This window comes from Jaculus jaculus, chromosome 14 (assembly GCF_020740685.1).
Source record: "Jaculus jaculus isolate mJacJac1 chromosome 14, mJacJac1.mat.Y.cur, whole genome shotgun sequence".
NCBI classification, from domain to species: Eukaryota; Metazoa; Chordata; class Mammalia; order Rodentia; family Dipodidae; genus Jaculus; species Jaculus jaculus.
In genome coordinates, this window is record NC_059115.1 from 18886319 (window position 1) to 18910953 (window position 24635).

Below are 24635 nucleotides of genomic sequence, written 5' to 3' on the forward strand. Positions count from 1 at the left end.
CACTTGCTTGCAAAGCCTGATGGTCTGAGTTTGATTACCCAGTATCGACATGAAGCCAGATGTACAATGTGGTACATACATCTGAAGTTTGTGTGTAGTGGTAAGAGGCCTAATGCACCCATTCTCACTCTCTCTTGCTTATAAATAAAAATGTTTTTAATGTGGTGGATGATGCCTAAAGAAATGATGTTCGAGAGCTGGGCGTGGTGGCGCACGCCTTTAATTCCAGCACTCGGGAGGCAGAGGTAGGAGGATCGCCATGAGTTCGAGGCCACCCTGAGACTACATAGTGAATTTCAGGTCAGCCTGGGCTAGAGTGAAACCCTACCTCGAAAAACCAAAAAAAGAAAAAAGAAAAAGAAAGAAATGATGTTCGAGGTTGTCCTCTGGCCTCCTCACGTGCATGAACACTTGTGCACCTGCACACACACATACTGACAAGTATAGCTAGGGGTAATAGCACATACCTGTCATCCTAGCACTTGGGAGGCTGAGGCAGGTGGATTACCCTAAGTTTGAGGCTATCCTGGACTGCATAAGACTATATCTCAAAAAGCCAAAACAGTAAAATAATAAAACGAAACAAGGCTGGGAGTGGTGGTGCACACCTTTAATCCCAGCATTTGGGAGGCAGAGGTAGGAGGATTTCTGTGAGTTTGAAGCTACCCTGAGACTACTCAGTGAATTTCAGGTCAGTCTGAGCTAGAGCCAAACCCTACCTCAAAACCAAAAAAAATAGGTTGGGCGTGGTGGTGCACATTTTAAATCTCAGCACTTGGGAGGCAGAGGTGGGAGGGTCACTGTGAGTTCGAGGCCACCCTGAGACAACATAGTGAATTCCAGGTCAGCCTAGGCTAGAGCGAGACCCTACCTTGAAAAGAGAGAGAGAGAGAAGAGAAGGAGGAAGGTGCATGTCACCACACGCACCCAGCATTTACATGGACGCTGGGGATTTGAACTCAAGTCCTCACACTTGTATGACAAATGCCTTACCCAGCGAGCCATCTCCTCAGCTCCTCCCACATGCTCTTACATCCCCTCTAGTATCTTAGAATGCTGAATACAGTGGGAATATGTGGGAATGTGTTGTGGGTTGTTGCTGTACTGTTACTTAGAGAAGAGCAACCTGGGGAGGCCCTTGAACCCGTTCTGTACAGATGCAGCTTGCTTTGCAAACATTTTGGATGTGAGGACTCCAGCTCCAGATGTAGAACCCACAGCCCACAGGGCTGTTTACAACTCAGGGTAGACAGGGAAGTTTTCCATAACACCCCTTGCCGTTCTACTTTAGACTTTTGCTGCAATTATGTTGTATAATGAGCCAGGCATGATGACGCATGCCTTTAATCCCAGCACTCGGGAGGTAGAGGTAGGAGGATTACCGTGAGTTCAAGGCCACCCTGAGACTATAGAGTGAATTCCAGGTCAACCTGAACTAGAGTGAGACCCTACCTAAAAAAACAAAAAGCAAAAAAAAAAAAAAAAAAAAAAAAAAAACAGCCCTTACCTTGAAAACTGAAAAAGAAAAAATAATAATAATGCTGTATAATGAACAACCACTTGCATCCTAGATCCTAAGCTTACATAGCAGGACACTGGAGTCCCCATCAGTCTAGGGCTTTCTCTCTGCATGTTTGTAGCAGTTACCTTCTTTTTTTTTTTTATTTTTCTTCAAACATTTTATTTATTTATTTCTAAGGGGAGAGAGAGAGAGGATGCTCCAGGGCTTCCAGGCACTGCAAACAAACTCTAGACACATGTGTCACTTTGTGCAACTGGCTTTTATATGGGTACTGGGAAATCAAACCTGCGTTATTAGGCTTTGCAGGCAAACAAGCACCTTAACTGCTGAGCCATCTCTGTAGCCCAGGAGTTACCTTCTTGTTGCTGGAACAAAACACCTGGCCAAATGCAGTTGATGGGAAGAAAGGGTTTATTTCAAGCTTATAGTTTCTAGGAGATACTTTCTTGATCAAGAAAGCGTGGTAGACAGCACAATGAAAAGTCATTGAGGCATTTTAAGCAAGAAAGTCATATAATAATTGCTTTGGTGTGGGCTGGACTAAATGTCCATTGGGAGGAGATAGCCACTGTTAAGGAGAAAAGCCATGTGCCTTTGATTAGGGGACAGTGTGTTGGGAGGAGTGTCCCAGATGGAATCCGTAATGACTAACACTTGTTAAGATGGAGAGTTGAAGGGTAAGATTCCTCATTGTGTTTTGACTCAGGAGTCTATATGAGTCATGACTGTCTTTTACTCAGGGACACATTTTATGGCAGAAAACAAGTTCAGCTTTGGCCATGTTGAGACTGTGATGCAGTAAGAAAGAGAATTTGGGGCTGGAGAGATGGATCAGCAGTTAAAGCACTTGCATGCAAAGCCTGATATCCTGGGTTCAATGCCCCAGTACCCACATAAAGCCAGATGCACAAAATGGCACCTGCATCTGGAATTTATATGCAGTGCCAAGACACCCTGGCACACCCATACTCATTCTCATCCCCCCCCCTTGCAAATAAATAAATAAAACTATTTAAGTAAAAAAAAAAAAGAAAAAGAAAGCATGGTAGAGCAGAGGCTGGGTAGCACGTCTTGCCACAGTATCCGAGCAGCAGAAACAAGCATGAGCTAGCTTTGTTAAGAGGGCCTCGGGCTATAACACGCCAAGGCCCGCCCCAAGCAACACACCTCCTCCAGCAAGGCTCAGCCTCCCAAATCGCCACCAGCTAAGTGTTGAGTCCGTGGCTTAATAACAAACACATGAGGCTGTGGAGAACATCTCCCATTCAGTTCACACAAGCCAGGCTCCTCTGCTCAGTGAACCTTGCCTTGGTTGGTGGCAAGGATAAAAACTGTGTGGGCATGTGGCTGGTGGTTGTTAGTAACAGCAGTGAGTACAGACGAATGCATTTCTCAGAGGGATGGTGACTTCATGCACAGAGATGGAGCCCATGGATAGTAAGAGAATCAGAGGGGACAGTGGGGAGCCTGCAGGTCCTGAGCTCCTTGGCCCACAGGAACGGCGGCTGCTGGAGGAGCGCCTGGCCGAGTTCTCCTCGCAAGCAGCAGAAGAGGAAGAGAAGGTCAAGAGCCTGAACAAGCTGCGGCTCAAATATGAGACAACCATCGCCGACATGGAGGGTGAGTGGGTGGAGCCCCAGAACTGGAGTCTGGCTGGTGGTTGAGTGAGTAGGAAGCTGGAGTGGCCGGGCAACAGCGGGAGTCCTGTGAAGCCCACTTGGTGTCTCTCCGGGGTCTCCCATGGTTCATTGTCTCCCACACACACACCCACACCATGTAGTCCTGGTTCTTTCTCTTCCTCTGACTCTTGCAGTTCATTCAGAAAGCAATAGGGACCAGAAGGAGGCTGACCATGGGCACAGGAAACAGAGGACGAGGTGGGCCATGCGCACAAGCAGACACAGCCAGAGGGAGGAGGCAGGTTGTACGCACACAGTCACAGAGGGAGGAGGCAGGTTGTACGCACACAGTCACAGAGGGAGGAGGCAGTCCGTGGACACATGCAAACACAGTCAGAGGAGGAGGTAGGCCATGCACACAGGCAGAAGTTGGAGTAGATAGGTGAAGCAGATAGCCTCCTGTTGCTGGGGTGAACTTCCAGTCCAGACACAGTTTATGGGAGGAAGGGAATTGCTTACATATCCAGGGGACGTTCCATAATGGCAGAAGAAGTCGGCCCCCTTTCACAGGACCAAGCAGAGAGACAGAAAAGCCATCACCAGAAAGCAAGGAAACACACTTCAGGAACTGCAGGCAAAGCTCAAGCACTTTGCATATCTTTAGACTGGAATCCCAGATCCACCCCCACACTTTAGGGCTGGTCCCTAGGATCCGCCCAGTGGCACCTATCTCCAGGCCAGCGGCTGCAGATCCAAATTCCAAACTTTTAATCAACTCCTGAATCAATTAGGGGCCATCCATTCAAACTGCCACAGCAGGCCGCGCGCCCAGCAGACGTGCGCATGCACAGCGAGGGGAAGGAGGTAGGCTGCACACACGGGCGGGCAGAGTCGGAGGGAGGAATCAGGCCACACACATGGCAGACCCAGTGAGAAGGAGGAGACGGGCTGCACCTAGCCTCTGTGCCTACTACCTGGCACTGCTAGCTGCCGAGCCGCAGTCTTCAGCGCCCACCCTGCCCACCACACAGACCGGCTGCGGAAGGAGGAGAAGGGCCGGCAGGAGCTGGAGAAGCTGAAGCGGCAGCTGGATGGGGAGAGCTCGGAGCTGCAAGAGCAGATGGCCGAGCAGCAGCAGCGGGCTGAGGAGCTGCGCGCACAGCTGGGCCGCAAGGAGGACGAGCTGCAGGCTGCGCTGGCCAGGTGCGGGTCCTGGATAGCCAGCCTTCACATCTCGGTTCCCCCCGTGAAACAGACATCAAGAGTGCTGAGTCCCCAGAGCAGTGTCTGCCCAAGTGGGTGGCAGGCAGCCCCAGTGTGAGGGACTATCACCTTAATTTTTACACTCTCGTTTATGGAACCACTGCTCTATTCCAGCTGTGGCACCTGCCATTCCAGTGCTATGCTTCTGGCCTTCTGAAATTTGGCGTATGCCTGCCATTCCATTGGGTGACTTCTACCCTATCTTAGAGGCTGCAGAGATGGTTCAGTCAGGAAAAAAAAAAAAAAAAGCTTACTACACAAGCATAAGGACTGAGTTTGGACTTCTAGCACCCATATAAAAGCCAGACATGGGGCTGGAGAGATGGCTTAGCAGTTAACACGCTTGCCTATAAAGCCTAAGGACCCATGTTCCATCTCTCTCCAGATCCCTCATGAGCCAGACACAGGAAGGTGGCGCAAGCGTAAGGTTGCACATGTGCACTAGGTGGCGCAAGCATCTGGAGTTTGACTGTAGTGGCTGAGGCCCTGGCATGCCAACTCTCTCACTCTGTCTCTATCTCACTCGCTCTCTCCAAAAAGAAAAAGCCACATATTGTGGCACATGCCTGTAGTCCCAGAACCTGGGAGGCGGAGACAGGAGGATCCCTAGAGCCAAGTGGCTAGCTGGTCTACCTGAACCAATGAGCTCTGGGTTCAGTGAGAGACCCTGGCTCAGCAAATGCAATGGAGAGTGTTGCAGTCAGTTCCTCACTGCTGAGCCACACATCCAATGAGACGCAGCTTATAGGAGGAAAAGGTTTTAATTTGGGCTTATAGAGGGAAGTTCTGTCGTGGCAGAAAAGACTGGCTCACTCCAGCATACATCACAGCAGAGAGAGGAGTGGGGCGAGAGAGAGAGAGATTAAGCACCATTAAACACCAACAAGCACGAACAGCCAGAGCTCAAACTGCTCTCCACACATCTTAGGGCTCTGGACTCCAAGATACACCCACAGTGACACACCCCCTGTAGCAGGGCTCTCTACCTGCGAGGGGATAAAGTTGCAAGCTCAGTGTTTTTAATATTTTATTTATTTATGAGAAAAGATAGGGGCAGAGAAAGAAGGAGAGAGAGAAAGAGAGAATGGGCTCACCAGGGCCTCCAGCCACTGCAAACACACTCCAGGTGCATGTGCTATCTTGTGCATCTGGTTTTGTGTGGGTACTGGGGAATCAAACCTGGGTCCTATGGCTTTGTCAGCAAGCACCTTAATCACTAAGCCATTTCTCCAGCCTGAAAACCCAGTTTTTAAATTATTTTATTTTATTTATTTGAGAACGACAGACAGAGAAAGAGAATTGGTGCGCCAGGGCTTCCAGCCACTGCAAACAAACTCCAGACGCGTGCGTCCCCTCATGCTTCTGGCTAACGTGGGTCCTGGGAAATCGAGCCTTGGACGTGGGTCCTTAGACTTCACAGGCAAGCGCTTAACTGCTAAGCCATCTCTCCTGCCCAGAAAACTCAATTTTAAAACACCTGAGTGTGTGGGGCCATAAATTTAAGCTCTCACATTCAAACTACCAGTAAAATAGGACGACATCAAATGTCAGCCTCTGACCTACACACACACATACACACACACACACACACACACACACACACACACACACACAGACCCTGTCTCAGAAAACAGACACAGGAGCTACAGTGAAAGGGCAGGGCTGGCCTGGGGTAACGGGGTATTGTTCCCATTGTGTGGCTGGGACCCTGAAGGCTTTGGGAACTGGAGTCCAGTGAACAATGTCAGAGCCAGACTCAGAACCCACATCTGGCCAATACACCAGGGAAATCCTTCACCCTCTCTGCCCTGTGCCAACTCCCCCTCCATCTCTCTCCCCCCAGGGCAGAGGAAGAGGGCGGGGCCCGTGCCCAGCTGCTCAAGTCCCTTCGTGAGGCACAGGCTGGCCTGGCAGAGGCCCAGGAGGACCTGGAGGCTGAGCGGGCAGCCAGGGCCAAGGCGGAGAAGCAGCGGCGGGACCTGGGTGAGGAGCTGGAGGCACTTCGTAGTGAGCTGGAGGACACACTGGACTCTACCAATGCACAGCAGGAGCTGCGGTGAGGCGGGCATGGAGTGGGGCTCAGGTAGACAGAGGGTCCAACCCTCACACCAGTTCAGGGCTGAGCTGGCTTAGAGATGGGTCAGGCCCAGATGTTTACCTCAGGAGCCCACAGTCTTGGAGGGGTCAAATTTCAGCAAAAATAGATTCAGTCCTTAACCTTATAGGACATTCTAGATAAGTCCAGAAGGCCCCTTAAGCCAAGTTTCTAGGAGGGAAACCCTGAGGAGGGGTCTTTTGGATAGTCTTGAGTGAGGACTAAGCACTCACACTTAAAGCCACACTCCCCCTTCCACATCACCTCCAGGATCCTTTGGGAAATATATTGGTCACTTTTCTAATTGCTGTCACCAAATAATAGGCAACATGAGAGGAAGGATTTATTTTAGCTCATTTCATTTCATGGCCACACTCATGCTGGCAGGCGCAGCTGTCATCTGTAGCCGAGGGATCTTGCAGTAGGGCTTTCTCGCATCTTGGCAGACCAGGAAGCAGAGAGGCTCTGAGCTCTAACCCTGTATCTCACTCAATCAGGACCCAAGTCCAAAAGATTCCACCAACTCCCCAACAGCACCACCAGCTGGAAACAGTGTTCAAAGGCACAAGCCTCTGGGGGACATTTCACATTCACCCCACAACAGGAAGTACAGAGTGAGGTCTCCATCCACAGAGGGAAACAAGGAAGGCCAGGCCTGACTGGCTCTTCCGGGTTGTGCCTTCTTCTGAAATTCTCTTCCCACCTTCTTCCCCATACAGATCTAAGAGGGAGCAGGAGGTGACAGAGCTGAAGAAGGCTCTGGAGGAGGAGGCGCGCACCCATGAGGTGGCCGTGCAGGAGCTGAGGCAGCGGCATGGCCAGGCCCTGGGGGAACTGGCGGAGCAGCTGGAGCAAGCCCGCAGGGTGAGGGGTAGGGGACACATGGAGGGTCTGTGCACAAGGACACACTGGCAGTACTCCCAACCAGCCCATCCCCTCGTGAAAACATGCCCACACGCATCTTCACTCTGGGGTTGAATGTGTACTGCACTCTATCCGGCCTTCCCCTGGAGAAATCACGTATTAGTAGGACAGGCTGAGAACCTACCATCTAAGCACCTTTGTTCTGTATGTTAGGGTGGTAAGTGCCCTGGAGAATGAGGATCAAACAGGGCACCGTGAGCAGGAGATATCTGAATAAAACCAAGGGAGGCCAAACTGGGCTAAGTAGTTAAAGCACTTGCCAGCAAAGCCAAAGGACCCAGGTTTGATTCCTCAGTACCCATGGAAAGCCAGATGCACAAGGTGGCACATGCATCTGGAGTTCATTGCAGTGACTTGGGGTCCTGATATGCTGTCCCCTCCACCCCACCCCCTTCTCTGCCTCTTTCTCCCTCAAATAAATAAAATAGTTTTTAAAAGAAAAGGGTAGGGCTGGGGGATGGCTTAGCTGTTAACGGTGTTTGTCTGCAAAGCCAAAGGACCCAGGTTCTATTCCCCAGGACCCACATTAGCCAGATGCACAAAGGGGTACACACATCTGGAGTTCGTCTGCAGTGGCTGGAGACCCTGGCGCGCCCATTCTCTCCCTCTCCCTCCCTCCCTCCCCCCCCCCTCTCTCCCCACTCCCTCTGTCTTTCTCTGTCAAATAAACAAATAAATAAAATATTTTTTTAAGGGAGGTAAGGTGAGCCATCCCATCAGGGGACCAGAAAGCAAGTGTGTCTTAGGCAGATGGAAAAGCTCATGTAAAGGCCTGGGCAGGAATATGCCTCACTTGCTGAAGGGATAACTCAGAGCCTCTCTTCATCTCCCTACCCCAACAGAGCAAAGGTGTATGGGAGAAGTCTCGGTTGGCTCTGGAGGCTGAGGTGTCTGAGCTGCGTTCGGAGCTGAACAGCCTGCAGACTGCGCGACAGGAGGGGGAGCAGAAGCGGCGCCGCCTGGAGTCCCAGCTGCAGGAGGTGCAAGGCCGGGCCAGTGATAAGGAGCAGGCTCGAGCTGAGGCCGCTGAGAAGCTGCAGCGAGCCCAGGTTGGTGGGCAAGTCTGGCTTGGGGGAGGTGTTGCGTGACTTTTCCTGAGGAGGTACAAACCTGTTACAAACAACTCCACCAAAGTCCAGCTTGGAGAACAAGTGAGTTTATTGGGGTAACTAAGCTGCATCACCAGAGAGCTCACCCTAGCATGGATGATGACTCAGGAAAGCTGTGTCCTCAGAGTTCCATGCCTGACTTGACTTGCAGGCTGCTCCACAAGAGTCTTCTCCCCTCAGCAGTTGTTCACTGAGTATATGATTTCACAGGGGCAATCTCATGAGTCGTAGAAATTTCTGGAGCCTGCAAGCCTGTGAGCCTCCCTGCTCCCTCCAAAAGACCTCATGTTTCAGTTGGAAGGAAACCCCTAAACACTGGGGTTGGAGGTAGATCTCTGCTCCTTGAGAGACTTTTTGAGACAGTTTTACCCTGAATCCTTAGCTGAACTGAAACTCACTTGAAGCCCATGATGGCCTTGAATTTGTGGAAATCCTCCTGCCTCAGCCTCCTTGTGTTGAGATTACAGGCATGCACCACCACACCCAATACCTTTTTTTCTTTTCATCCCTGTTAACATTCTGTTGTTCTGATCTGCTACGTGTTGCCTATGCCCCCTGTTAGCGACATTGGTATGAGTGTCCCTTTGGGCATCCTCGAGTCCATGTTAAGCATACCTGTACAGTTTCTGTATGGATATGGGTGGGTGCCCCCACACACACACACACAGAATGGAAATGCCATGCCCATGAGGACCGTGGGTTTGATTCTGCGGAGCTGCTGCGGCTGTGTGACTTCCTACCTGCAATGGGGATTTGAGGCGGAGGCACTGATGGGGTTGGCCGAGTGAAAGCCTTCATGACCAGCTTCCTGCCCTGTCCCTTCTGTGCAGGCTGAACTCGAGAGCATTTCGGCAGCGCTGAGTGAGGCCGAGTCCAAGGCCATCCGACTGGGCAAGGAGCTGAGCAGCACAGAGTCCCAGCTGCACGACACCCAGGTGATGTCCGGCCACTGACCCCAGCCTTCCCCTCACCCCTGCTGCCGCTGGCCACTCTGACCCTGCCATCGCTTGTGCCCACAGGAACAGCTGCAGGAGGAGACGAGGGCGAAGCTGGCCTTGGGGTCACGCATCCGTGCCGTGGAGGCGGAGGCAGCTGGTTTACGGGAGCAGCTGGAAGAGGAGGCCGCTGCCAGGGAACGAGCTGGCCGTGAGCTGCAGAGTGCCCAGGCTCAGGTGGGCAGCAAGCATTCCTTCCTGTCCCAGTTCAGTACCCACCCACCTACCCAGGTCAGACCATAGGTACTGGTCACAGCCTTGGCACTACTGATGTGCTCGCTGCCATTTCTGCCCTGCTGTGTCCCCGCACCGTCGACTTGGACCCTGCCTCTCCCCTCCATTCTCCTCTCAGCCTCCTGCTTCCTCTCTGCTCAGGCCCGAAGACTCTGCCTCTACCCAGAGCTGCCTCTGCTCACAGCCTGCTGTGGCTCCTCTGAATCCTGGGTGAAGCCTTAGTATCAGGCTCCCCTGTAGTTGGAAACTTCTCACCATCCTCCTCTTTACTCTGTCCTGGTCACCATGGACTGGGACTGTCCTGTTCATGGGTTTTCCTACCAGAACATGAACTCCATTAAATGTAGAACTCCATTAGTGTTACAAATTTTGGCCCTTCACACAACCCACCCAAGACACTGATAATTGGAAGGCCTCGAGAAATGCATGTTGAATGAATGAGTGATGATTCATGCTGGCATGAATTTATGTCCACTGGCATACTTAAAAACCCATGTAGTCTCAGGGTGGCTTTGAACTCACGGTGATTCTCCTACCTCTGCCTCCCAAGTGTTGGGATTAAAGGTGTGCACCACCACGCCTGGCTTACAAAATATTTTTTAAAAACATGTCTTAGGCTGGAGAGATGGATCAGCAGTTAAAGGCACTTGCCTCCAAAGCCTAATGGCCCAGGTTCAATTCCCTGGTACCCATGTAAGGCCAGATGCACAAAGTGGTGCATGCATCTGGTGTTCGTTTGCAATGGCTACAGGCCCTGGTGTGCCCCATTTTCTTCCCCTCTCCCTCTCTCCCTCCCTCTCTCTCTCCTTGGCAAATAAATAATTTTTTAAAAAACTACTATCTTGGGCTAGAGAGATGGCTTAGAGGTTAAGGCGCTTGCCTAGGAAGCCTACAGACCTAGGTTTGATTCCCCAGAATCCATGTAAGCCAGATGCCTAAGGTGGCACATGTATCTGGAGTTCATTTGCAGTGGCTGGAGGATCTGGCATGACCACACTCTCAAATGAAGTCGTCTGTCTCCTACTCCATGATGATTCTCTTTACTCTTCCAACAGACTCTGAACTGTCTTGTGGACTGTTGTGTCTCCTCTATTTCTTCTACCTTAGCCTCTGTAACCCTGCCTCAGCCTTCCCCTTCAGACTAAAGACTCTCCAAGGAAGAGGCCCATTTTGATTCATCTCTGGATCATGGCAGGAGAGATATAAAAGCTGGGTACACTGTGCTCATAGCTCACCCCCTGCCAAGGCAGAAGAACCCAGTGTATTGGTTTCTTTTTGTCTTTAGGCCTCAGTCTTCTCCCCAGACATGGAGTATCCTGAGCCCCCCCATAGTCACTCACGGCCGTGATTGCCACACACCCTCTTCCCTCTCCTCACCACAGCTCTCTGAATGGCGGAGGCGCCAGGAGGAAGAGGCCGGAGCACTGGAGGCTGGGGAGGAGGCTCGGCGCAGGGCAGCCCGCGAGGCAGAGGCCCTGGCCCAGCGCTTGGCAGAAAAGACCGAAGCGGTGGAACGGCTGGAGCGAGGCCGCCGCCGGCTGCAGCAGGAGCTGGACGACGTCACAGTGGACCTTGAGCAGCAGCGGCAGCTTGTAAGCACACTGGAGAAGAAGCAACGCAAGTTTGATCAGGTGGGTGCCTCAGTTTACCCAGGTGGAAAACTAGCAAGAAAATCCACACACCTTTGGTCATCCCAAGGGACCATAAATCTGTCTGAACATTCAGGAGAGGCTTCCTGGAGGAGAGGGCGTTTGAGACAATTTAAAGTGTGCATAGGAGTCATGTTACTGCTCAAAGGTGAAGCTGTGGTAGAAGGAGAAGCCAGGCCACCCTGTGTGCCCTGCCCCATGCCTGTCAGCCAAAGTCACTATTACTAGTGCTTCCTGTTGCTCTCAAGCACATCTAGATAGTGACATGTGGAACATGACCTCTCTGCCCCTGAGGGTGCGCACAGGAAATAGCCTGTCTCACTTTTCCTCCTGAGACTCACTGGCTACCTCAGGAAAGTGTTTCTCCCCATCTCATCCCCAGTTTGCTCATCTAGACATCCAGGGCATTACAGTCAATCCGTGAGTTTGTGTATTTGCGCACATGTGTGTATGTGTGTGTGTGTGAGTGTATACGCATGCACATGCATGTAAGCCAGGGTCTCTTGTTGCTGCACACAAATGCCCATCTGGCTGTATGTTTGTGGTGGGGAATCAAACTCAGGGCGGCAGGCTTTGCGCGCTTGTGCCTTTAACCTCTTTAACCGTCTCCCAGCCACAGTCAGCTTTTCTTTACTATAGCAAATACTGGAGCAGTCAGCCTATAAGGAGGTAAGGTTATTTTGACTCAGAGTTTCAGAAGTTTGAGCCCATGGCCACGTGGCCCTTTGCTTCTGAGGCTGTGGACAGGCAGGACATCGTGATAGGCAGCATGTGGCAGAGTAAAGCTGCTCACTTTCTGGAAGTCGGGGAAGAGGGAGGGAGTGGTGTCAGAGATAAGACACAATCCCCAAGAGCCCACTCCCTTCAGAGACCCCACCTGCTAAACTTCTGTCACCTTCCAGTAGCAGCCAGAGGTGTCCAACCTTATGACATGACCACTTGATACAGTCACCTGCAGAGTTCATGAGGTACAAAACAAAATCACAAAAGTAAAGCTTCATAACATTTTATGCAAGTTTATGCTTTTGTGATGGGCCACATTCATAGCTTTCCTTGCCACATGTGGCCCACAGGCCCGACACCTTGAGCCCGTCAGATTATGGAGGGATGAATCCACTGGTGAAGACAGAGCCTCATGACCCATCACTTCCTCTATTAGTTACTTCTGCTCATGTCCCTGTGACACAATGCCTGGCGGAAACAACTTAAGGGAGTGTATTAATTACTTGCTCACTGCTGTGACCAAATAACTGACGAGAAGCAGCTTAAGAAGGGAAGAGTTTCTTTTGGCTTTCTTCCAGGAGACAGAGTGCATCACGGTGGGGAAAACTGTGGTAGGAGCATGAAGTAGAGCTGGTCACACTGTAATCAAGAAGCAGAGGGCAAGCAGGAAGTGGGTAGGGATACTAAACTTCAAGTCCTGTCCCCAGTGACTCACTTCTTCCAGAAGGCTCCACTTCCTAAAGGTTCCACAACCTCCCCAAACAATGCCACAAGCCGGAACCAAGTTTTCAGACACACGAACCTTTGAGGGGCATTTAACATTCAAACCACAAAGAGAGAAGATGTTTTTTGGCTCATGATTTCAGAGGGTTCAGACCATGTTCACCTGGCTCCGTGCATGCCATGTGAGCAGAACATCATGGCAGGGGGAGTGTGTGACTGAGCTGTTCACTTCATAGTGAGCATACAACAGGAATCCGGCTGGGCACAACCTTCAAAGGCGCCCCCTGGTGGCTTATTTCCTATAGCCAGGCTTCACCTCCTAAAGGCTGCTCCAGTCTTCCACTGCCAGCTGGGGACCACCTATTCAAAACACAAGTTGTAGGGGACATTTCATATTTAGATCCTCTCTCTCCCCAAATATCACATCTGTGAATGCTGCTGCATTGGGTACCAAGTGTTCAACACATGAATTCTTAACCACAACAAGGCCCTGATTCTAAAGGTTCCACAATCTCCCAGTAACACCACAGACTGAAGATGCAGCCTCTAACACATGTGCTCTTGGGGGATACTTAAGATCCAACACTCTAGCACTCATCTGGAAAACAGAAATAATATCAAGCACTTGGCAGCCTGAGAATGAAGCAAAGCAAAATCATAGAAACCAAGAGAGCCACAGTCAGGTAATTCTGAGGTTCAGTTCCCAGCTTGTGTCATTATTTTACTTTCATATTTGAAAGATGTTCCACGGAATGTAGAAGTCTGGGTAAACAGTCTTATTCTCTAAGCTCTTTTAAGATGTCATCCCATTAGCTCTGTCATCCAGTGTTTCAGAAGCAAAGTCATTCATATGTAGGATGATTTAAATCACTTTCCTGGAAGAAATATTGTGGGCTTTTTAGCTGTTTTTTTTTAAAAAAATACCAGAGCTGAGCGTGGTTGTGCACGCCTTTAATCCCAGCACTTGGGAGGCAGAGGTAGAAAGACAGCCATGAGTTTGAGACCAGCCTGACACTATCTAGTGAATTCTAGGACAGCCTGGGCTAGAGTGAGACCCTACCTCGAAAAAAAAAAAAAAAAATACGCACATGCACGCGCATGTGCGCGCACGCACACACACACACATATACACACACAAAATGCCAGAAAGGGCTGGAGAGATGGTTAAGGCACTTACCCAGGCTGGCCTCAGACTCACAGCAATCCTTCTACCTCAGTCTCCCGAGTGCTGGCATTAAAGGCACAGGCCGCCATGCAGGGCCTCTCTGTCTCTTTCTATGGGTGTCTCTCTGCCTCTGTATCTCTGTCGCTGTTTGTTTCTGTTGCTTGAGATCTTTTCTGAGGAGATGCCAATGAGCGCTTGCTCCCCACAGGCAGGGCTCCCATGGCAGACTAAAATCATATTCCAGCAAACCAGTGAACTTACCATGCTTCCTTACAGAGCCTGGGGGAGGGTTACTTACAGGAGGTGGAGACCCCAAAGCTTTGTAGTGTTGAGAAGTCTCCTCCCCGCATGGATGTTGACCTCCTCATAGCTGCTTCTAGGGAGCTCACTGTCTCTCAGTCTTCTTTCCATCTACTCTATCTCCCCCTTGGACCTTAAGACCTCCTGCTCATTGCATACAGCTGCCACAAGGGGCGCCTGAGACCTCAGAAGAGGTGCCATGAACCTTTCCACCCCTTTGGAGGAATGTCTACAGGCTCAATCTCAAGGGTCTCTCAAGAACCCATCATAGCTGTTTCTTCGTATATATATTTAAATTTATTTTCAAGGAGACAGGGGAGATGGGTGCACCAGGGCCTATAGCCACTGCAAATGAACTCCAGATGCATGTGCCACTTTGTGCATCTGGCTTTATATAGGTACTGGGGAAGCAAACACTGGTCATTAGGCATTACAGGCAAGTGCCTAAGCCGCTAAACCATCTCTCCAGCCTCAGCTGCTTCTGATGGAGATAGCAATAGTTGCTTTTCTAAGACTGTGTGACACAACATTTTCTATCTTCCTGTCTGTCTTTGTGTGCCTGTCTGTCTCTTTGTCTTTGTCCCTCTCTCTATCTCTGCCTCTATTTCTCTGTCTCTCTTGTCTTTTCTATCTCCCTTTCTCTCTGTCTCCCTTTATGTCTTTCTGTCTGTCTCTCTGGCATTTCCCTGCTCCCTACCACAGTCCTCTCCTTTCAGCTAACCTTTCTTCCCTCCCCTCCCCACCTCCCTGTAGCTCCTGGCAGAGGAGAAGGCCGCAGTGCTGCGAGCTGTGGAGGATCGTGAGCGAGTGGAGGCCGAGGGCCGGGAGCGAGAGGCCCGGGCGCTGTCACTGACACGGGCCCTGGAGGAAGAGCAGGAGGCACGGGAGGAGCTGGAACGCCAGAACCGGGCTCTGCGGGCTGAACTGGAGGCGCTGCTGAGCAGCAAGGATGACGTCGGCAAGAATGTAAGCAGGACTGGCATCCAAGATACTCATGGGGGACCTTGGCAAGGGATGCATGCATGCCCACACACCAAACATGGAAAGAACCAGGCACTGCAGTCACATGTTCATGTGCAGGCAGAGTGGACGTGTTCCTCCCCAGTACATTGTACATCCAGACACAGCCTGAGGAGGATCTTCTCTCAGACACACATTCTTGTTTTGCTTTGTTTCTTTTGTTGTTGTTCTTGGTAGTGGTGGTGGCTGCTTTAATTCATTTTCTTAAAGAAAGTTTTTAAAATTTATTTATTTGAGAGAGAATGAAAGAAGCAGACAGAGAGAGAATGGGCATACCTCCAGCCACTGCAAATGAACTCCAGATGTATGTGCCACCTTGTGTATCTGGCTTATGTGGGTGCTGGGGAATTGAACCTAGGTCCTTTAGCCTTTCAGGAAGCACCCTCCAGGCCCCATTTTCATTTTCTTTCTTTCTTTTTCTTTTTATTTATTTATTTATTTATTTATTTATTTATTTATTTATTTATTTATTTGAGAGCAACAGACACAGAGAGAAAGACAGATAGAGGGAGAGAGAGAGAATGGGCGCACCAGGGCTTCCAGCCTCTGCAAACGAACTCCAGACGCGTGCGCCCCCTTGTGCATCTGGCTAACGTGGGACCTGGGGAACCGAGCCTCGAACCGGGGTCCTTACGCTTCACAGGCAAGCGCTTAACCGCTAAGCCATCTCTCCAGCCCTTTTTTTTTTTTGTCTTCAGTTTTTTCAAGGTAGGCTCTTACTGTACCTGGCATTCACTATGTAATCCCAGGCAGCCTCAAACTCATAGCAATCCTCCTACCTCTGACCCCCCAGTGTTGCGATTAAAAGGTATATGCCACTGTGTCCAGCTGTGAACACCAGATGCTCATGCTTATTTATTTGAGAGAGAGAGAAAATCAAACTGGGATCCTTTGGCTTTGCAGGCAAATGCCTTAACCACTAAGCCATCTTTCCAGCCCTTTTGTGCCACTTTTTGCATCTGGAACTCCTGATGACCCTCCTGCCTCAGCCTACTGTGTGCTAGGATGACAGGCATGTGCCACCATGCCCAGCCAGACACACATGTTCTACCACAGAACATGAGCACCACACAGAAAGCTCCACATAAATGAAAGAGGGTGGAACCCTCACTAACCAGGGCCACACATGGGCCCAGGCAGGCACCGCGAGGCCAGCCTTACCAGAAATGTCATATAGGTCCTCTGGGCAAAGGTGTACATGAATGGCGTCTCTGCCCCATTCAGCTTATAGTCCAGCACAGCAGACGTAAGGTAACAGTCAAGGACAGAGTGGGAGATGGGCTCCATGCTTGGATCCACCAGTCACAGGGCCCAGAGGTTCAATGGTAGCCTATGAAGTCTCGCAGAGGACCCTTGAGAACTCACTGACTGCTTGGAGTTTTGTTTAACTTTTTAATTTTATTTAATTCATTTATTTGAGAGAGAGAGAGAGAGAGAGAGAGAGGCAGGTATATAGAGGGAGAATGGGCATAGCAGGGCCTCTAGCCACTGCAAGTGAACTCCAGATGTGTGTGCCACCACATGCATCTGTGCTTTCATGGGTATTGGGGAATTGAACCCCCGTCCTTAGGCTTCACAGGGAAGTGCCTTAACCACTAAGCCATCTCTCCAGCCCTCGTTTAACTTTTCTCCTGCAAGCTGTGGGAACCCTCACATTGAGGAAAGAACAGAGGTAGACAGTGAATTAAGATAACCAGAGCATCTGGCTGAAACCAACGCCAGCAGCACCGGAGCCGTGGGACTTCAGGATTCCCCGAGACGACAGGTTCCCAGGGAAGAGAACTCACAAGCCACAATTCCTAAGCCTCCCAGAAACCTCATATAAAAGACTACAAGTTGATGGGCTGGAGAGATGGCTTAGCGGTTAAGCGCTTGCCTGTGAAGCCTAAGGACCCCGGTTCGAGGCTCGGTTCCCCAGGTCCCACGTTAGCCAGATGCACAAGGGGGCGCACGCGTCTGGAGTTCGTTTGCAGAGGCTGGAAGCCCTGGCGCGCCCATTCTCTCTCTCTCCCTCTATCTGTCTTTCTCTCTGTGTCTGTCACTCTCAAATAAATAAATAAATAAAAATTAAAAAAAAAAAAAGACTACAAGTTGAGTGCCGCCCCCCATCTGAAATGCCTGGGGCTAAGAGTCTGATGGATTTGAGATTTCCTTGGATTTTGAAATATTTCCTGATACATCGTTAGATACACCTGTGGTTAATAAGCTGCAGGTCTGAGGGTCAGGAGGTGGCTCAGTGGGTAAAGGCTGTCGCCAACACAAGCACGAGGACCTGATTTGCCCTGAATTTTATTCCCCAGCACCCACATAAATAGTTGGGTGTGGCCTCGTATGCCTGTAACTCCAGTCCTATGGGGAGTGAGACCAAAGAAGCATAAGGGCTTACTGGACAGCTAATCTGGCAAAAAAAAAAAAAAAAAACAGAAGCTCTGGGTTTAGCAAATGACTCCATCTTAAGAAAACAATGTGGGCTGGGCATTGTACCCCCCCAAAAAAAAAATTAGTGCAGCCAGTCATGGTGACACACACCTTTATTCCCAGCACTCAGGAGGTAGAAATGGGAGGATTGCTGTGAATTCAAGGCCACCCTGGAGCTACATAGTGAATTCGAAGTCAGCCTGGCTAGAGTGAGACCCTACCTCACAAAAAAAAACAAAGAGAAAAAGAAAGAAAACAATGCAGAAGAGTGATGAAGGAGGACACCTGACATTCTCCTCTGGCCTCCGTGCACACATCTGCACACAAATGTATAACACACACACACACACACACACACACACACACACACACACACACCCTAAACATGAAATGTTTTTGCTTCATATCTACCTTTGAGGCAGCCTGGGGTGATTTCATATAATCTTTTTTAATATTTTATTTTTATTTATTTATTTATTTGAGCGAGGGAAAGAGGACAGAGTGAGAGAGAGAAAGAGAATGGGCATGCCAGGGCTTCCAGCCACTGCAAACAAACTCCAGATGCATGCACCACCTTGGGCATCTGGCTTATGCGGGTTCTGGGGAATCAAACCGAGGTCCTTTGGCTTTGCAAGCAAGATCCTTAACCACTGAGACATCCCTCCAGCCCCTTATGTAATATTTTTAATTCACCTGTGCTTGACTGTAACCCATGCAATGAAGTGGCATCATCGTGTAGAGGCGTGTCTCGGTGCTGGGGAGATGGCTCGGTCAGTAAAGTGTGCGATATGCAAGCATGAGGACCTGAATTCGGTCTCTGGAGCCCATGGTGGCACATGCCTGCCATGCCAGCCCTAGGGAAGTGGAGACAGGAGGATTCCTGCGGCTCACTGGCCAGCCAGTGTAGTTTAATAGGTGAGTTCAAGGCCATCTGAAGCTCTTGTCTCAAAAAGGATGGATGGTGGCAGGCGTGGTAGCACAGGCCTTTAATCTCCGCACTCAGGAGGCAGAGGTGGAAGGATCGCTGTGAGTTTGAGGCCAGCCTGAGACCACAAAGTGAGTTACAGGTCAGCCTGGGCTACGTTGAAAAAAAAAAAAAAGATGGGGGCTGGCGAGATTGCTAAGTGGTTAAGGCATTTGCCTGCAAAGCCAAAGGGTCCCGGTTCAACTCTCAGGACCTATGTAAGCCAGATGCACAGGAGGCACATGCATCTGGAATTCGTCTACAGTGACTGGAGGCCCTGGTGCACCCATTTTCTCTCTCTCTCTCTCCCTTTTTCTCTCTCTCAAATGAATAAATAAAAATATATATTTAAGAAAAAAAAAACAAAAGATGGATGGCACCTGAGAGGATGAGATGGATGGAGCCTGAGGTTGTCCTCTAGCCTGCCCCTGCACACACATATGAAAAGATTTATCAAGCCAGGCGTGGTAGTGCACACCTTTAATCCCAGCACTGGGGAGGCAGAGGTAGTTAGGATCACCATGAGTTCGAGGCCAGCCTGAGACTTCATAGTGAATTCCAGGTCAGCCTGGACTAGAACAAGACACTAAATCAAAAGCCCCTTCCCCCCAAAAAAAGATTTGCCAAGCCTTTAAAAATAATTTGATATATGTGTGTGTGGTATATGCGCATGTATATGCAGATGCACATATGCCATGTGGTCACATGTGGAGGCTGGAGGAGGATCTGAGGTGTTCTCTTCTATAACTGTTCCATCTTATTTCCCTGAAATGTGTCTCTGTGAAGCTAGAACTCCCAATTTTTCTTCTCTTTTTTAAAAAATTTATTTATTTATTCATTTGAGAGAGAGAGAAAAAATAGGCATGTCAGAGCCTTCAGCCACTGCAAATGAACTCCAGATGCATGTGCTACCATGTGCATCTGATTTGGCTTACTTGGGTCCTGGGGAATTGAGCCTCAGTTGTTAGGCTTTGCAGGCAAGCACCTTAACCACTAAACCATTTCTCCAGCCCTCTTTTTTTTTTTTTTTTTTTTTGAAGTAGGGTCTCACTGTAGCCCAGGTGACCTTGAGCTCACAGTGATCCTCCTACCTCTGCCCCCTGAGTGCTGGGATTAAAGGCATGTGACATCACGCCCAGCTTAGAATTCCCCATCTTTCAATTAGACGGGCTGCCAGGCAGAGGTAGGAGGATAGCCATGCAGGTTAGCCTGTGGTAGAGTGAGACCTACCTTGGAAAAACTCAGGGGGGGAAAGTATGTGTCAGTTAGGCTGGCTGATCAGGGCACTGCAGCTCTCCTGTCTCCCCTTCAGCCCTGGGATTACAGGCATGCATGGCCATGTCCAGCTTTTCACGTGGGTACCGAGGGTCAAACCCAGGTCCTCGTGCTTGTGCAGGAAGTGCTCTCACTTGCTGAACCACCTCCACGGAGCCTGTCAGGCTTGCTTGCTTCTTTTTTGGAAAGCTGGGTTTTTGTTTTTTGTTTTTTGTTTTTATATTTTTGCTGGGCACAGCGGCACACACCTTTATGAGAGAGAGAGAATGAGAATTGGCGCGCCAGGCCTCTAGCCACTGCCGTCGAACTCTAGATGTGTGCCCCCCCCCTTGTGCACATGCACAACCTTGCATGGGTGTCACCTTGTGCGTCTGGCTTACGTGGGATCTGGAGAGTTGAACATGGGTCTGTGGGCTCCACAGGCAAGCGCCTTAACCGCCAAGCCATCTCTCCAGTCCTAGTATTTTATATATGTATGTATGTGTCTATATATATATATTTTTGTTTTGTTTTGTTTTGTTTTGTTTTGTTTTTCGAGACAAGGTCTCACTCTGGCTTAGGCTGACCTGGAATTCACTATGGAGTCTCAGGATGGCCTCGAACTCATCACAATTCTCCTATCTCTGCCTTCCGAGTGCTGGGATTAAAGGCGTGTGCCACCACACCCAGCTTAAAATATTTTTATTTATTTATTTGAAAGAGGAGCAGATAGAATGGCACGCTAGTGCCTCCAGCCATTGCAAATGAACTCCAGACACATGTTGGGCCACCTTGTGCATCTGGCTTATGTGGGTACTAGGGAATCAAACCAGGGCATCAGGTTTTGCAAGTGAGCGATTTTAACTGCTGAACCATTTCTCCAGCTCCATTTTTTAACTACAAATACTGAGTTTATTTAGAGAAAAATCATAATTTGTGAGGTTTATGTAGGGGTCAATCTAGGTCAATGCTGGAGCAGTTTCATACACACATGTGGAATATCGGACATAGACGCCCCTTCAATTAATGAACCAGACAGGATTAAGAAATAGGGAAGGGGGCTGGAGAGATTGCTCAGTGGTTAAGGCAAAGCCTAATGACCCAGGTTCAATTCCCCACTACTCATATAAAACGAGATGCACAAAGTGGCGCATACATCTGGAGTTCACTTGTGGGGACTATGCCCATTCTCTCCCTCGCTCCTCTACCTTCTCTCTCTTCTCTCTTTCTGATTGCAAATAAATAAATAAATAAAATATTCAAGGTGTTATAAAGAGAAATAATGAAGGACTCAGAGATCAAAGATAAGTCTTGCCTGAGCATGGAGACACACCCCTTGAATCCCAGCACTTGGGAGGCAGAGGTTGGAGAATTGCTGTGAGTTTGAGGCCACCCTGAAGCTATTAAGTAAGAAGGTACCCCCAGAGCATGGCACAGATAGAAGACAAGAAGAAAAGTACCCAAGTCAAGATAAATATTCTCCCCTTCCCAGTCCTGAGTGACTCCCATGAATGTTCAGGCCAGATCACAGGGCAAAAGGAAGAGAAGAACGGACAAGAGAGCCTGGGAAGAGCTAGATTAGAGTCCAGATCAGAGGATTTCTACCCAAATCATAACAGATGAAATCATATCTCAGAATATTTTATGACTAAAAATGAGACATAAAGTAGGTGCTCAGTAAATGACTGAATGAGGGAGTGAACTAGGGTGGGTCCATCAGCCAGCTGCCTCCCTTCCTCCCTCAGAGCCCCCCCAGACACCCTTCCCAGGACCCCACTGACCCTGGCCCCCTTGTGTTCACACTCCCTCCCCATCAGGTACATGAACTGGAGCGAGCCCGCCGGGTGGCCGAACAGGCAGCCAATGACCTGCGAGCCCAGGTGACAGAGCTGGAGGACGAGTTGACAGCAGCTGAAGATGCCAAGCTGCGCTTGGAGGTGACTGTGCAGGCCCTCAAGGCGCAGCATGAGCGGGACCTGCAGGGCCATGACGAGGCTGGCGAAGAGAGACGGAGGCAGCTGGCCAAGCAGGTACTGTGGAGCCGGAGGTCGCAGGGCACTGGTCCAGCCTTGGTGCACTGCAGAGGGAGAGGGCGAGGTCTCCTTCATCCACCTGCCAGTCAGCATTTCCACCAGAGTCCATCCTGCTGGCCATCCATCCTCCACCCACAAAGCCATCCTCCTGTTTCCCACCTCTTATCATGACCTGGTAACACACACCCACGCATCCTGCCCACCTTACACCTACCAAGCACTGAGGAGCTCTTACGCCACCCAAGCTGGTACCCACCTCCTCCTCCACCAACTACCTCTTCCAGCTGCCTGCCTAGACACCATGCAGCTGTCTCTAGACTGCTCCTGGGGATACGTAAAGAGACTTCTGTTCATCCCTGATAGGGCACCGGCAGGCCAAAGAAATGCTCACTTCCAAGTCCAGCTGATGAACTAATTTGGGGTCTATTTAGAGGCAGGTGGGGTGAGGAGTTACTGGCAGGGGCATGGGTGATATGTTAGTTACAGGAGCAGGGGTGGCTCAGGTAACTGCATCACTGAGAAGCCCAACCCTAGCATAATGTGAGCATTCAAACGCTGTATTTAGAGCTGGGCATGGTGGTGCACCCCTTTAATCCCAGCACTCAGGAGGCAGAGGTAGGAGAATAGCCATGAGTTCAAGGCCACCTGAGACTACATAGTGAATTCCACGTCAGCCTGGGCTAGAGTGAATCCCTACCTTAAAAAAGAAACTATATCTGTGAAACTCCCTGAGCAGTTTGCAGGCAGCTCTCCCAAAGAGTCTCCTCCCCCAGCAATCGCTCTTTGCACGCACCCCCTCCCCTCCTCCTGGAGGAGATAGTTCAATCCTGAAGAAGTAGCTATACAGCAGGCTTGGAGGGGAGAGACAGGGCCAGAACAGAACTTGTGTTGTGTTTGGTCGCCTTGACCTCTGACCCGCCCCTTGCCCCCAGCTGAGGGATGCAGAGGTGGAGCGGGATGAGGAACGCAAGCAGAGGGCACTGGCCGTGTCCGCCCGCAAGAAGCTGGAGGGCGAGCTGGAGGAGCTGAAGGCGCAGATCGCGTCCGCAGGGCAGGGCAAGGAGGAGGCAGTGAAGCAGCTCCGCAAGATGCAGGTAGGCGGTGTGGGCAGGGCCCTGCCATGGCCCTCTCTGTCACCTGTCACCAGGAGCCCCCATGCACGCACTGCTTCCCTGTGAGGCTGAGCCTTACCGCTCTGCTCTGCCCAGGCCCAGATGAAGGAGCTGTGGCGGGAGGTGGAGGAGACCCGCAGCTCCCGGGAGGAGATATTTGCCCAGAACAAGGAGAGTGAGAAGCGCCTCAAGGGGCTGGAAGCAGAGGTGCTGAGGCTGCAGGAGGTGAGGCTGCTGGGCTGAGGCTGGGATGGGAGGCGGGGCAGAGCAGGGACCCTAGGAGGGAAGGAGGGGGTAGGCTTCACTGAGTACTAAACGATCTGGGCTGAGGCTGGGGAGCGGGAGGTCATGGGTGGGCTGCGCTGAGCTCAGGCCCTGGGAGGGGAGGCTCTGGGAGTGGGCGGGCCTACCCATGCCTTCACACCTTTGTCAGCCTGAGAAGGGCTCTTCAGCTGAGGGGGCTGTGGAGGATTCTGAGCAAGGTGGGACTGGATTTGGCCTAGAGGAAAGGATGGAGGAGAGGAAACTCGGGGGGTTAGGGGTATGGAAGCTACAGAGAGGATGAGGCCTGGGGGTGTGAGGTGACCCAGAGAAGGAACAGGGCTGAGTTAGGCTGGAGGGAAGGACCCTGTGGTATGGGGTGGGGAGGCCTGGTGACAGTGACCCAGAGCTCAAGCAAGATTGCTGGGAGACACTGTGTTGTAGTCACCCTCTCCTTGCTGGACAAATGCCAGACCAGAGCAGTTTATGGGAGAAAAGGGGTTATTTCAGACTTACAGAGTCCAGAGGAAGCACCATCGATGGCTGAAGAAGCTGGCTCACTTCATAGAAACACAGCAGAGAGATACCACCAAATACCCAGCAAGCACCAACAGCCAGAGCTCAAGTTCACTCTGAACACACCTCAGGGCTGGCCCAGTGACATACCTCTTCCCCAGCAGGGCTCTGCTGGCTGGAGACTCAAGTTGCTAACTCAGTTTAATTTAAAAAAAGAGAGAGTGACTGATTGAGATGGGGAGGGGGCATGATGGAGAGTGGAGTTTCAAAGAGGAAAGTAGGGGGAGGGGGGGTATTACCATGGGGTATTTCTTATAATCATGGAAGTTGTTAAAAATTTGGAAGAAAAAAAGAAACCCTGAGTCTATGGGGCCAAACATCCAAGCCCCCATACACAGAGTCAGGGAGAAAAGGTAGGGGGAAAAAAGTAGACACAACTCAATGTGTAGGTTGGAAACTGCCAATGGCTGGGTACTGTGGCACACACCTTTAATTCCAGCACTCAAGAGGCAGAGGTAGGAGGATCACTGTGAGTTCAAGGCCCGCCTGGGACTACAGAGTGAGTTCCAGTCAGCCTGGGCTGGAATGAGACCTTGCCTTGAAAAAAAAACAAACAAAAGTCCTTTGCCACAAAGGACAGCACAGGAGGAAAAAAAAAAAAAAACAACAAAAAAAACTAGAGCCAGGGAAAGGGCAATACCCATGTGTCCCAGAACTTCCCTCACCCTGTGCACCC

At 50.5% G+C, this 24635-nt stretch overlaps 1 protein-coding gene across 4 annotated transcripts in view; it reads left to right on the plus strand.

Annotated features, from left to right (window-relative positions):
* Myh14 (myosin heavy chain 14) overlaps positions 1 to 24635 on the plus strand; it is a 100603-nt gene that overhangs the window by 62582 nt on the left and 13386 nt on the right. For all 4 annotated transcript variants that reach the window (XM_045133405.1, XM_045133406.1, XM_045133407.1 and 1 more), the window contains exons 25-36: positions 3019 to 3142; positions 4173 to 4344; positions 6248 to 6460; positions 7219 to 7363; positions 8266 to 8472; positions 9363 to 9467; positions 9552 to 9704; positions 11144 to 11392; positions 15075 to 15287; positions 21795 to 22007; positions 22943 to 23104; positions 23219 to 23347. In XM_045133405.1, the coding sequence (XP_044989340.1) occupies positions 3019 to 3142; positions 4173 to 4344; positions 6248 to 6460; positions 7219 to 7363; positions 8266 to 8472; positions 9363 to 9467; positions 9552 to 9704; positions 11144 to 11392; positions 15075 to 15287; positions 21795 to 22007; positions 22943 to 23104; positions 23219 to 23347 (2085 nt within the window). The remainder of the gene's footprint in view (positions 1 to 3018; positions 3143 to 4172; positions 4345 to 6247; positions 6461 to 7218; positions 7364 to 8265; positions 8473 to 9362; positions 9468 to 9551; positions 9705 to 11143; positions 11393 to 15074; positions 15288 to 21794; positions 22008 to 22942; positions 23105 to 23218; positions 23348 to 24635) is intronic.